General features: G+C 36.3%; 1 protein-coding gene across 3 annotated transcripts in view; it reads right to left on the bottom strand.

Moving 5' to 3' along the window:
* Window positions 1–551: 551 nt before the first annotated feature.
* The window catches only part of TMEM161B (transmembrane protein 161B), a 53,271-nt gene continuing 41,008 nt past the window's right edge, over window positions 552–12,814 (bottom strand). For all 3 annotated transcript variants that reach the window (XM_063319642.1, XM_063319644.1, XM_063319643.1), the window contains 4 exons: window positions 11,131–11,244; window positions 9,847–10,021; window positions 7,717–7,813; window positions 552–6,848 (listed from right to left, as the gene is read on the bottom strand). In XM_063319642.1, coding sequence (XP_063175712.1) covers window positions 6,571–6,848; window positions 7,717–7,813; window positions 9,847–10,021; window positions 11,131–11,244 — 664 coding nt within the window. In that variant the 3' untranslated portion in view covers window positions 552–6,570. The remainder of the gene's footprint in view (window positions 6,849–7,716; window positions 7,814–9,846; window positions 10,022–11,130; window positions 11,245–12,814) is intronic.

The raw sequence follows: 12,814 nt of genomic DNA, 5'->3' as shown, positions 1-12,814 counted from the left end.
TTTCTTCAAAATCTTATTTGCCTCCAACGTGTAATAACCCATGAACACACACGAACATTCTGCGTGTCAAAAACTGTAACGAAACAATAATTTTATAGCAAACCCCATTTTAAGGGCTAGCATTCCTTGCATTTTCTTTCCAAAAAGTTAACCTTCTATTATGCAGCAAAATAACTACAAAGGTACATGCAAGAAATTTAAAGCATGTCTTCTAGAGACCACCCACATTTAGGCACTTTAGTCTACAGTGTACAAAAAGAATGCAATGTTACTGTAGGTTGTTTATTATTTGTAGTAATTGTACCTAAGTATCATCCACACCGACTCCAAAAAAAAAAAAAAATTAAAATCAACCACCAAATGCCCACAAAACCCCAACACAAAAGAGAGCAAATCCCCAGTTTTTTCCAACATGTGCTGCGCTCTCCCGTTCATGGACCCAAATGAACCTCTAAAGCATAAAGCAAACAAGACAATTTGTTTTGAAACAGCAGGTAACGCACCACCGGTCGGGACAGGTCGATATAATGCAACAACCACTTGACACCATCTTCACTGTGAAGCATGACAGTCTTAATGCTTGTAAAGCTGTAACTACAAAAATCGTATTTTAACACTAATTTAGCAATAAGAGGAAGCTGGAACTTACATAAATTACATCAGAGTCTTTCCCATTTGGCAAATACTGAAATGAAGGGAGGGGAATCTTTTGTTCTTAGGTTTGCTCTAGAATAAGAAGTATTTAGTGCTTTTCACTTAAAAAGACAAGAAAAAGGCTATTAACAGAACAACACTGAGTTTATGTATGTTCCCAGCAACAGAGAGACATGTTTAAACTAAAATATTTACAGCTTGGAGGATGTTCCCTGTGCAATTTGTAACAAGTCTACCTTATGAGAAGTTTTAGGCTCAAGTCATTTAATAGCATCTTTACATGAATATTTGCTCACATAAATGGGAAGACTGACACATTAGACAAAGTTTCCTGTCATTGCTATTACAGAGTATTTCCCCACATGTATTCTTCCTAGAAAGCCTTACATACTGAAAACACAGCACGATTGTTAACAACGGGACAAAGGAAGGACTGAATACAGGAGAATTAAAAACTGTTTGTTGGCACGTCATGACATGGGTATGAACTGTACTTATGAAACAAAATTTTTGGTGCATTTTTCTTTTTCCTAGGTTTTTATCAAAAATACTATAAACATGCATTCTTGAAGCTTAGAAAATAAAGAGAAGCAGAGTTAGAATGAACAGAGTAAAGGAGAAAAAGGTTGACTTTAAGCATAAGGTATTTTAAACCAGGTTTCAAAAATAAAATACTTCGCAGCATCATAAAATAAACAGAAATGGCCTACTACTAAGGAGTTTGTAAAAAGCTACTCAAAACTCTACTGAGGTGTTTGTTTTATAAATAGCAGTCATACAGATAGCATGTTGAGGGAAACGCTGCAAATCTGAATAAGGATTCTTGACTGATGTGTGATCACTTAGGGGAAAAAGTTTGGTATTTACAGATGGATTTCACACTTCAATATAAAACTGCATACTTGTTGACACTTCAGTCTGGACATCAAGTTTTAAAAAAAATTTAGTGCAGAAGTATTTGACTTCTAGTTGCAGGCACTGATATTAATTAAAAAAATGAAAATATGATCCATGGTATCAGGATTAAAAATAATTTCCATTAAAAATGCCATTGAAATCAAAGTTATAAAAATACACATACACTGGCATGCAAAACAATGTCCAGTGCAGCATTACTCTCCTGGCAGTCCACAGTGAGAGACTCGAAAGAGTTAAGTGCAGCATATACAGATGTCAGTAAAAGCAGCCTTGAAATAACATCTTGGCCCCTCCTGCAGAGGAGGAAGACCTTTCAGCCTAGGATTAGGAGCGGAGATTAGACATGCCATCCGTTTCAGTGCATGCACTGCCAAGGCCACAAAGCATGGCAGACCTTGCTGAAGAACAAGTTGCACCAAAAAAAAAAAAAAAAAAAAAATCACTCCAAAGCACAGGACTGACTACTCTGCATCAGCTCGCTTAACTAGATCAGACATTTGGCTTCAATACTTGTTGCCTAGATGGTCCTTAGAGTAAATATCCATGAGGTCAAAATATTGCTCTTAACTTGCTGTTTGGGATTTAGGACTTAGGCTGCAGATGCTGAAAATAACAGTCTTATTTACTCATAATGGTAAACATTCAGATTTAATATTTGATTTAGGATACAAGTGACCTGTTGTTGCCTTCTTTTATTAAGATTTTGCTCAGCCACAATGGAAAGATTTCTCCAAGAGAACACACATTTTTCTTTGGCCTGATGTTCATTCCATGTTCCCATTTTCACCATGCACTTAATTCTTCAGTCTTAACTAAAACACTGTAGTAACTTTGTAGTGACAAAATGAACTCGGGGGTTAAGTCTGGGGGTTTTGTGGCTAAGAAATGCACAAATTGTGTCATACTGCAAAGCATGAAGCTTTCAAAAACTGCCCAAAAATCTTCTCTGCAGAAATACGCTATGTTCAAAAGGAAAACAGAGGTCTTTGAGAATATAGAGGCATAAGGCCTTTTGCCTTGTAGAACCTTCCAACAGCTTTACGATTAGATACTTTAAATTTTCTATGCGGTAAATCCAAGACCTTTATTACCATTTAGCTGTAGTTACTGTGACAAAATACAAAACTTAAATTTTGCTTTGAGGTTAGTTGAAATTTCCATACTCACTAACCATTTTATACAGAACGGGTATTCTACCTAATTGTTGTGTTGATGTATCTTGGTGGCATTTTTGTTTGTAGGCGAGTTTGACTTCACAATCCAGGTAAGCCAAGTGTACATCTCTATCCACAAATCTTCCAGTACTTCTGACTCAAAGAAGGTGAAGAACAACTGTCAAAGAGATGAATTTTCTAAAGTGTGTCCCTCTGCACAAGGATGTTCCCTTGTACTGATGCTACCTATTTCCCCCATTTCTTCATCTGTTGATTCTTATGCAAGAGAAGTCTGTAAGAAGAAAAACCATGCAGCTAAAAATACCTCAAAACCTGGCAAATCCTACAGGTTGAGAAGAGGACAAGTGCTGACTGAGAACATCGCGTGCAAAGTGGAAGAGCAGGCTTGCGATAATCCATTCTCTTTTTCCTAATCAACTTCTCTAAGCTCGGAAATAACACAAGTGTTACGTATGGACTTCCCTGAAGTTGCTGGAAGACTTGGATTTATCACTATCTTAATAATCTCTCTAAAGGGACTTTCATAATAAAAGTGCAGTGTTTAAACATTCATTAAGAAATTTGTTTATACTTCAGCTAGAATTCAAAGTTATTTAAAGTACTTACAGGAAATAATCCTTCAAAAACAAAATATAGTCCTGAATTAATTTAGCCCAGTCAGTTCTGTGTAGGAACATAGGGAAAAAGCTATAGACAGGAAAAAAGTCAACTAACAAGTCACATTACCGGAGTGAGAAAGAGATGTGCACTGAGGAAGGAAGAAAGTAAGAAAAGCTGATTCTTTGTCAAAGGCACCTTTCCTTCTAAAATCTCTCAGAAATGAAGTAGCTAGTGGGCAAAAAGCAAGAGAAAATGCTTAAGAATCCTGAATTAAAACTGCTAATCTCCCAGTCATGTTTTACCTGCTTTTCCATTTCTGCAAGATGCTTCTCCCCCCACACGCCCCACCCCAAGATGCTGATAAAGGTCTCAAAAAAAAGCAGTTGCCAGCTGCTGTTTTAAAGTAACTTACTAAAGAAGCGAGCAGGTACTCCTTTCAACCTTACATAATATATATGTAAGTCAGGACTGTCAGCGTTGCCATTTTGCTTTAAAAGTCACTGTTGAGCATATCTCACAGTTGTAGGAAGCATTGCTCACAACTATAGCAATACACTCCCTCCAGTTTCACTGTCACCTCACACTTCAAAGGCGTTTATTGCTATATTTTAGTTTATAATAAGCCTCCTAGACTCATGTAAGGATTAAATGGCTCCAAAGAAAGACCATCTCCCACTTGGATCAGACGGCTGACCAGAAGGTCAACTATTCAGTTCTGCGGAACAATGAAACAGCAATGGCCAGAAGTGTTGATCTTAACTTTAGCAACATCCAGGTGCCTATTTTTCACTGTGATCAGTGTGACGTCTGAAGAATAAGACAGCATGAGCTCTTACCAAAAGCACTGTAAAGCTCGGCTACACACACAATTACCTTTGCTGAATGCAATATTCTATAACTACAGTTCACTTTTACTTACGAGCTTTCAGAATAAATACCTATGCCAACAGAAACTCTGTTACTTAACGTTATTTTGAAGTCTTCCCCAGTATCCAAAGTTCATTCCTTTTCTTCAGATTGCAACAATATCTCCTATATAGTGAGCTGCTTCGCCTAAGTTCACCATAAGAATCAGGCTGGACTACACTGTTTTATTTTCCTGAATGAAATACATTGGATACCTAACTATAACTTAAAAGCTGGCCCTATTACTTCTACTAGTAATGATACATCTCGAACTAACAGAAAGGGGGTCCAGTATTGCTGGATCTGTCGTATTTTGTCATTCTATTAATCCAAAAGACATTTACTAGGAATGTTTTCGAGATCTGAATCTAAGAAGTCAAATATTTTTCTTTAGGCGAATTCACACAGTTAAGCCTTTGTCCCCATTAGTTATGAAAAGCTGGTGTGAAAAAAAACAAAGCTTTCAGCACCAGGAGCACTGAAATACGATACTGCAATGAAACCGGTAAAATCATGCAAAGTGTTCTCAGACATCCCAAATGCATGCGGAAGGTACTGGATGGTGTGCACAAATATTTCCCTAGTATCAGTAAATACAATTTAATAAACTAATAAATAACTTACAAGGCATTCAACACAGTAAGACAGTTTATCCCCATCTTAAGTTCTTGGTTTTCTGCATTCATTGATAGTTTGTTTTCCCATATGGTAGGTTTGCTACATATTAAATATTTAGTTAAGCTTTTCCATTTATAAATGCTTATTATATGCCAAAGCTGTACACAAATTCAAGAGAAAGAACATTAACATAAAACCAGCTAGTATTAGTTAAAAAACCCACTGACCTCTGCAAAGTGTAGTATTAATTTTTTAAAAAAACTACTGCATATAAATTCCCATTCCTGTTTTGCAATTACACAAAACATCTGAAAAACTGTCATCCTCTTTGTTTTGCAATGGTTTTATACTTGGAATCTATCTCTCCAGTTAAGCAAAACTTGTAAAGTTTATGCTTTGCTCCTTACTGTAGCTGTTTTATTATACAGAAAATTTATTTCTGAAGCCAAGAGATATTAGTAGTTACTATATGGCCAAGATAACACAGATTAGAGTGACAAAAATCATCATCTGACAGAGCAGACATTTCAAGATTAACAGTTTAAGTAGATCTTTTCTTCCAAAAGAGCATAAGTTCTTTAGTATAGCTAAGTACCTTTGAAGAGGCACCAAAAACAAATAGCCCTTTCAACTGAACGTTCAGAAAAAATTCAATTTTCCTTTCAAAAGGGATCTTGAAATTACTAGATACACATACATCCCTCTCCCACGGCCCTGTAAGATACATTCAGTAATTTAAAATAAAGATTCCATATTTTATAACTTCATATATATTATATATTTAATATATAATATATATTTATATGTACATTACACAGACACATACACTCTCAGTCAGCAGGATTAAACTGTTTTGTTTTGAAATGTTTGGCGTCACTAATCGTCTCCTATTATTTTGTGAATTCAATGGAATTTATCTATTACCTGAAAATAAATTTAAAAGATCCAAATGGAATCTGTGGATCACTATTAGCACCAATATAGATGGCCATTACTTCAAAGTGACTGCAGGGACAGAAATAATATATTTTTTATAACCCCTCTCTTACTGCACAAGCATTCCTGCAAAATATTTAGGCAGCAATACCTGTCAGGTCATACATCTATTCCTGTTAAATTTAAATTTTATACAACTTTCCTTACTGTAATATACAGTATCTCTTTTGTCCTGTTGGATTATTTCATTTTTCATGGAGAAAAGTGATTGATAGCTATCCAACAGAATATTTTTATTTTTTTTTAAATCCCCTCTCTCCTTCCATTGTATGGCTCAGTTTCAAGATTTAATTGATAGGCAGCCACCATCACTATAACCAGTACCCTTCTAACACAGTTCTGTCACTGACTGTTGATGCTTAAAACAAAGTTTAGAGGTTGGCTTGCTGTTTATGGAAACTAAGATACTCAGAGGTCGTATCTTTTCAGCACGCTCACCACCACCTGCCACCCAATAATGTCAGTCAGTCCCGATACTATAATTCAATTAGTTACCTACCATTTGGGTAACAAAAATAACAAACCCAGTTGCGATTTTAAACATTATAAGAATATTCACCCTGAGAACACAGAGGAAGTGTTTAAAAAAAATTCTGATATGTTTTCTCTTCATGTATAGTTTTCTTTTCTCTTCATCCCCTCCTGGGTACCTGGGTTTGTATCTAAGTATTTGACCTCACGCTTGCTTTGTCATTTGACCTGTTCATGCCACAGTCAGGTACTGATGATAGAAAAGCCCAAAAAGGCTTGTAGAAAAGAGGCAAGCAGCAATCCACCAGGTGAGGAAAGACAGGAGTCCCCGGAACAGGAGTGGAGTGAAAATATTCTTTAGGCTTCCCAAGGCCATTGTTATTTGTACTACAGTTACTTTCATCTTTCCATCAGCAGGTGGAGACTCAGAATAAACTGAATTGGGAAGCAGGCTGCTCTCCACTGGAGTGTCAGAATTCAGTTCTGGGTAGACGCCCCAAGAATAATTACCTGTGAAAAAGAAACAAGTAACAGATATTTGTATAATCACATTCAAGTTCTGTTATTTCTGCCACTCTAAAGATCATCTTAGATATATTTTTCACACACAAAAAAAATATTGACTTTTTGAGATTTAGTAAATACTAACTGTATTCATCTGCATGGCTTCCTGATCATTCTAGTAAACTGTTAGGGTAGGATTCACCTTACCTTTTGACACCCTACCATCTACGTATGATATAGCTGCCTTGAGACCCCTGCCAGTGCTGGGTATGATTCACCTCACCAGGTGTAGCTGTCTACTCTAGAATGGGATAAATCACAGCCTACTAAAGCCTATCTCCATTGACATTTTACGAAAAGAATGCCACGACTGCGTGGCAGGCTGTGAAAGACATCCCTCACAAGAAAGAAGATAAACAAAAAAAAACCCAGAGTGACATCAGATCTCCCAATAATGACATGAACCCAGTATCTCACAATTTCTGTTCAAAGAGACCACTTAAGATTGAAAAGCTGAAAAAAATTCATTTAACAGATGCTTATAAGGTTAAATCAATAATTCTTTATACAACTCACTTTTAAAATACTTTTTAGCCAAATATTTCAACAGAAGTAAACAGCCCTATTTTTTGTATTACACAAATTCTCAAAAACAAATCAAACAAATTAGCATATAATTGAAAGATGTCAAAAGCATCAACAGAAGAGGACGAGGACCGCTTAAAAGCCATAGACCAGTATGTTTTAAGTAGCAGGAAGCTACAACCTATTTCTGTATTAAAGTACTCATACATTCGAATTCTCTTTAGTAAGCTGAAAATCTAAGAGCCCTGTATAGGAGACAACACATTTTTGTTGATCCAATTTTGCCTACCTAGTGTTTTCAAGAGCAGGGTTGTGTGAAGTAGCATTACCAATGGTGCAACGTACTGCAGTGCAATTACACAGAGATAATAGAATACCCGAGCCACCTGGGAAAACAGAAGAGAGCAATTCATAAGTTCTGGATGATCAAAACAAACCTTTACGAATAGATCTAGGAAAAACAAGCAATTTATTTAAAAAAAAAAAAAACAACAAGTACTTATGCAGTAAAGCTGTTTTAAATGTTTTCTACCACATCTTGGGATGTGACATATTTTCTTCAAAAGACCTAATGAAGAAACCCCTATAATGAACTCCAGTTGCAGGGCATTTACAAATCTGAGAGGAAGTGCTGAAAGGAAATAATTAAAAGCATCAGTTCTGTTAAAACGAACAGAAACAATTTTGCTTCTGCAAACTCCGTGTCATCATTCAAAGACTCCTCCTTCAATAAACCAGAATCAACGCTAAATATATGTTCAATTTTTAAAGTCCCCAGTGATTTCAAACTCAATCCTGTTTAAAAAATGAAGCAGTAGTCACTGTCCAAAGCCTCATAAAAAGTAAATTAAAGTTAGGTTAATACTGCAGTCCCTTCTCAAAAGCAACATATTTTTAAGATATCCAACTGTGAAACACCGATGTTTTAAGAACAATGACAGGATGGTTTTTCATTAATAGTTGATCAATAACAGCATTTAAATGGTCTTTATTTCAGGCATACATTATGGTTCATTGAAATCCACTCAGATTTACCCCTCCCCCTGCTCCCAATCTGTTCCATCTTTCTCAAGATTGTTGCCTTACGTATTTTATATAAGCTATTGACCTAAAAGACAGGACCAAATAAAGAAGGAAAAAAGTCATAAAATCAATAGCAAGCAAGCAACGAAATAAAGGTAACTGGATTTTAGAAAAGATGAAGGCATACATGACATTTTTGGAAATACTTCTAAAGCCTCAAAGGGCTTTGTGATGAGCAAGCATCAAAAAAACTAACATGAGACGAGAAATATTGTAAGACAATTGATGGAATATGGTAAGAAAACATCATCGCTGTAGGATGACAGCTAGGAAAACTTTACTGGCAGTTCCAGGAGAAGATACAGAGATCCTGGATAAACAGATTTAGGAAACACCACATAAAGACATTATTGTTTTACAGATAGGGTGAAAGCTCCCAGAACCAAAATTATGCAATAACAGCATTCAACACAGTTCTGTCCAAACCAGTTGCTGCTACCTGTATTTCCTAACCTTTTTTCTGAAGCAAATTGCTACCCCCTTTGTTTGTAAATAGCTACTGCGTAGTCCACTTAACAACCTTCAGATACTCAGTGAAGCCAAGGACAAGATCATAAGTAATAGTGGCAATCCTAAGAGAGGAATCTGTCTTATGGCATACTTCCAATACTCCTCCTGCAATACTTCCCAGCTCAGCAGGATCATCAGGCACCACTATCATGCAACACTAGAAATGTAAGTTTATTTTGCAGGCAACGTGCAACACCATTCTACAACAAGCTTACGAATTTCTACCTCGTCACTTTGTTGATGGTACGTTTCATTACTTTTCTTTAAAAAAAAAATCAAATTTTTCCTTTGCCACAGTAAGAAGATGGGCAGACAGTTTTGTAACTAGGGCAGTGCACTTGATGGTGGTCTGACAGAATTAAGCACGTCTCATTTTATAGTAAAATATAACCACCTAATCTTAAATTTTGCCACAATTCAAAAATCATAGTTGGGATTAGGTAACAGTATTTCACTCTTCTAAATTCAACTATTTCTTTTTTCCCCACGTTGTAGCCACAGATCACTCTCAGCCTGTGCACTCCCCCAGATCTATTCATGCTGAACAGAAACACATCATATTTGTAAAGAACAACTCATGATGGGATCTTTTACGAGTACTTCCAAATAACTTAAGACAGCCATCTGCATAATACGGATGACAGACCTCTGTATATTTTGATCTGCAGAATTTCTCTGTAATAGTGCTCTTTTTACCAGAGACATATTTTAGGAAGCTTCATTCGGATTTCAGCTTTGGTGCCACAGACGTCATAAGAAACTGGGGAAAACGCATTTGTACAGACAGAGGACTCCAAATTTGTAACCTCAGTAACACCATACTTACCATTTTCTGTAAATCAACCATACTTATTCTGCCAGCTTCCTTTTTCATCTGATCCACGCTTTTCTGGGCTAAATTCAGATAGGCCTGTAAATGATGACGCATCATAGCCAATCGCAAAGCACACAAGAGGATTATAATCCACAACCTCACGGTGTCAAATGTATCTTCTGTCATTCTGTGGATTAATAAAAAAAAGAAAGGCAATGCTGTTTTCCAAAGGTCACCTACTGCTATGGAGTTATTTGTTTGTATCATCTGTAAAGAAATTTTGAAGCATATTGTCAAAAATCCCTAACACAATCTAAAGTTACAAAGTTCATGTGCAAGCAATATTAACTTTGGTCCTCTGCTCCTCTCTCTACTGCTACTTCTTAGTAGCCCTGTTACAGCATAAGATCCAAATTAGTATGCATTGTAAACAAGAATAGCTCTTAAAAGCTTAAATTCCGAGTAATGAAGACAACACACTACAAAACAAGCTCGCTCAGATAATTACAGGACTTGATACACACAGTTCTAGATAGCAAATGTGTGCTTCAGTTGCCTTAGATACCCTGTTACAGCAAAACCCCCATTTTAAGAAAAACCAAGGAACAAAATGGGAGCGCAAAATATTTGCGATGTTTTATGTAATAGTTCAGTGGTCACAGAATCACCTTAGAAGCAGAAAACAATAAAAGCATCAGCCAATCGTATCTGTTATATGTCTATTTGACTACTACCATTTTGATTTATCTAGACTAAAGTGACAGTGACAATCACCTATGCTACTTGTACAATATTTATTTCAGACACCGCTCTTCCTGAAAATCCTGTCCATTTTTTATTTTTTAAAGTGTTTTAGCTATCAATTCCACATGCACTTCATCTACACTTAGATCTTAAGACAAATTGCTTAGGTTAGTTCTCATGCCAGTGTACCCCGACTGTCTTCAGCGAAACCGCTCCTCTCCTACACCAGTATGTAAGATACAAGGTTCCAGAAGGTGGCAGTGAGGTCGTATTCCACCCCTAGGAAGAACAACCCATCACTGACAAGGAGATGCCAGAAGATAGCAGCTTTTTGGGAACCACCACCTTAACATTCACCACTTTGTGACTAATTCTCGTTCTTCTGAAGTAACAGAAGCTTTTTAGAGCTCAGCTGCAACTTCCACACTATCTTTGAAAGCAAATGCTGTTAAATTTTAAGTTTTTCACATTTTTATGACTTTCACAGGGCACTACTTAAACTTATGGTTTTGTTCTCCATACCCCAGAAAGAATTTTTAAAGGGAATCTTACAAAGGGACGCTCTCTTTGCCCAAAGGTGGGTTCATAATGTAGTCCTTAGCGATTGGTTTTACCCACAGTAGAACCATAAATAAAGGTGCCAAGAAGTTTATATGTAGCAATGTTCTGAAAGAAAAAAAAAAAAAACAGGGAAAGGTTATTAAATACAAACAATTACCATGCTGCTGAAATGGGCAGTAGAGATTCAAAAGGAGAAATTCAAATTTTAAAATAGTCGTGAGGCAGGGTAAATAAGAAAATTACTTCCCTATTTTATAGATATAACTTATGTTTAAAAAAACTTACATACTTTGAAATCCCGCTGCTTAAAAAAGTTCTCTTAGAACATCTGAAAATTTGATTTATTCCAAAGAATTTAATGATAGGAGCTACCTGCATTATTCCACACTATTGTAAAAGACAGTTGTTGAAAATGTCCGTATGATAGCGTAACACCAAACTGCACTAGCTATTACAGTTTTAACCTACAGTCAGCATATAAGGATAATTACAGGAAGTATGCTGCTGTATTTATTTTTTTCGCTTTAGTAAAAATGTACTCAGATTAATTTCCATTATCTATATAGACCAGGGGAAGCAGTTCTCACAGGTCAGACTTCCCAGTTCAATGAAGATTTTTGCTTAGAAACCTTGACTAAATGAAACTAGGTACTTCCATTCAATTAAAGATATTCAGACAAAAACCAAACAATAGCCAGCATAGCTATTCTATTTTAAGAGCACTGTAGTAAACTGCACAGCTAATGTAAAAGTAGTACTCTTCTGATTTCTGAGTACAAAATACACACTAGAATTTAAACAGAGGAGATAGTTTTCTGGAGTTTTTCCTGAAACTAATATCCTTCTTCGTTTCTGAACCTGATATCCCACTCATTTTTCATTACTAAAATGAAACAAAAACAGATGAAGACTTCAGTGCTGTCGTTCCGGTGGTTTTGCTAGTGCAATGCTTCCTCACTAACAGAATCAGCTTGTCTATACTGCCACCTCCAACCAGAGTGCTTCGACACTATAGAAAAAATGTGGTAATCAAAAGTTATTCTAAAGAACACAAGACCTTACTGATTTCAAACTATCAAGCTTCCTAAAACCATTAAAATGTTGGCATGTTTCAGAAGATGTCATCACACACACATTTAAATCATTGGTTTCAGACGAAGAAATAAGCACTGCTAGTTATTCAGTGTTGCTAGGGAACACGACGGCATCAAAGAACAATCCAAAGCACTTCAGTAACTTGTGAAAGCATTTTACCTGAGCTTCTACTTATTTAAGACATCCTACTGAGTTAATGGACTGGAGTGTGCCAAAGGGTGGCAAGAATCCCTTTCTGTTTGTTTGAGTACAAGGAGAAAGGCTGAAAGACTCCTGAAGCAGGCTAAGGAAAATAAGTGAATGTGTAGAAGAGTGGTACAAATTGATTAGGAAGATTCCAAAACATAAGCAGCAAAGAATACGCCTGACAAAGAAAAAAACCAAACCATCTATCAAAAACAAAAGGGACACCAGATTATTTTTATTCTGTTTACCCCTCAAAAAAAAACACAACTCACTCCCTGTGTACATAAAAGAACCACATTAATCATTTTGAACATATTAGTGAAGTGGCAGTTAATCGTTAACCTTTACTTTTTTTGGGGGGGTGGGGGGGAAGGGTGAGGGGTTGAAGGGTGTC

This window comes from Chroicocephalus ridibundus, chromosome Z (genome assembly GCF_963924245.1).
Source record: "Chroicocephalus ridibundus chromosome Z, bChrRid1.1, whole genome shotgun sequence".
NCBI classification, from domain to species: Eukaryota; Metazoa; Chordata; class Aves; order Charadriiformes; family Laridae; genus Chroicocephalus; species Chroicocephalus ridibundus.
The sequence above is the reverse complement of the archived record's forward strand: the minus strand, read 5'-3'. Positions and strand labels throughout refer to the sequence as shown.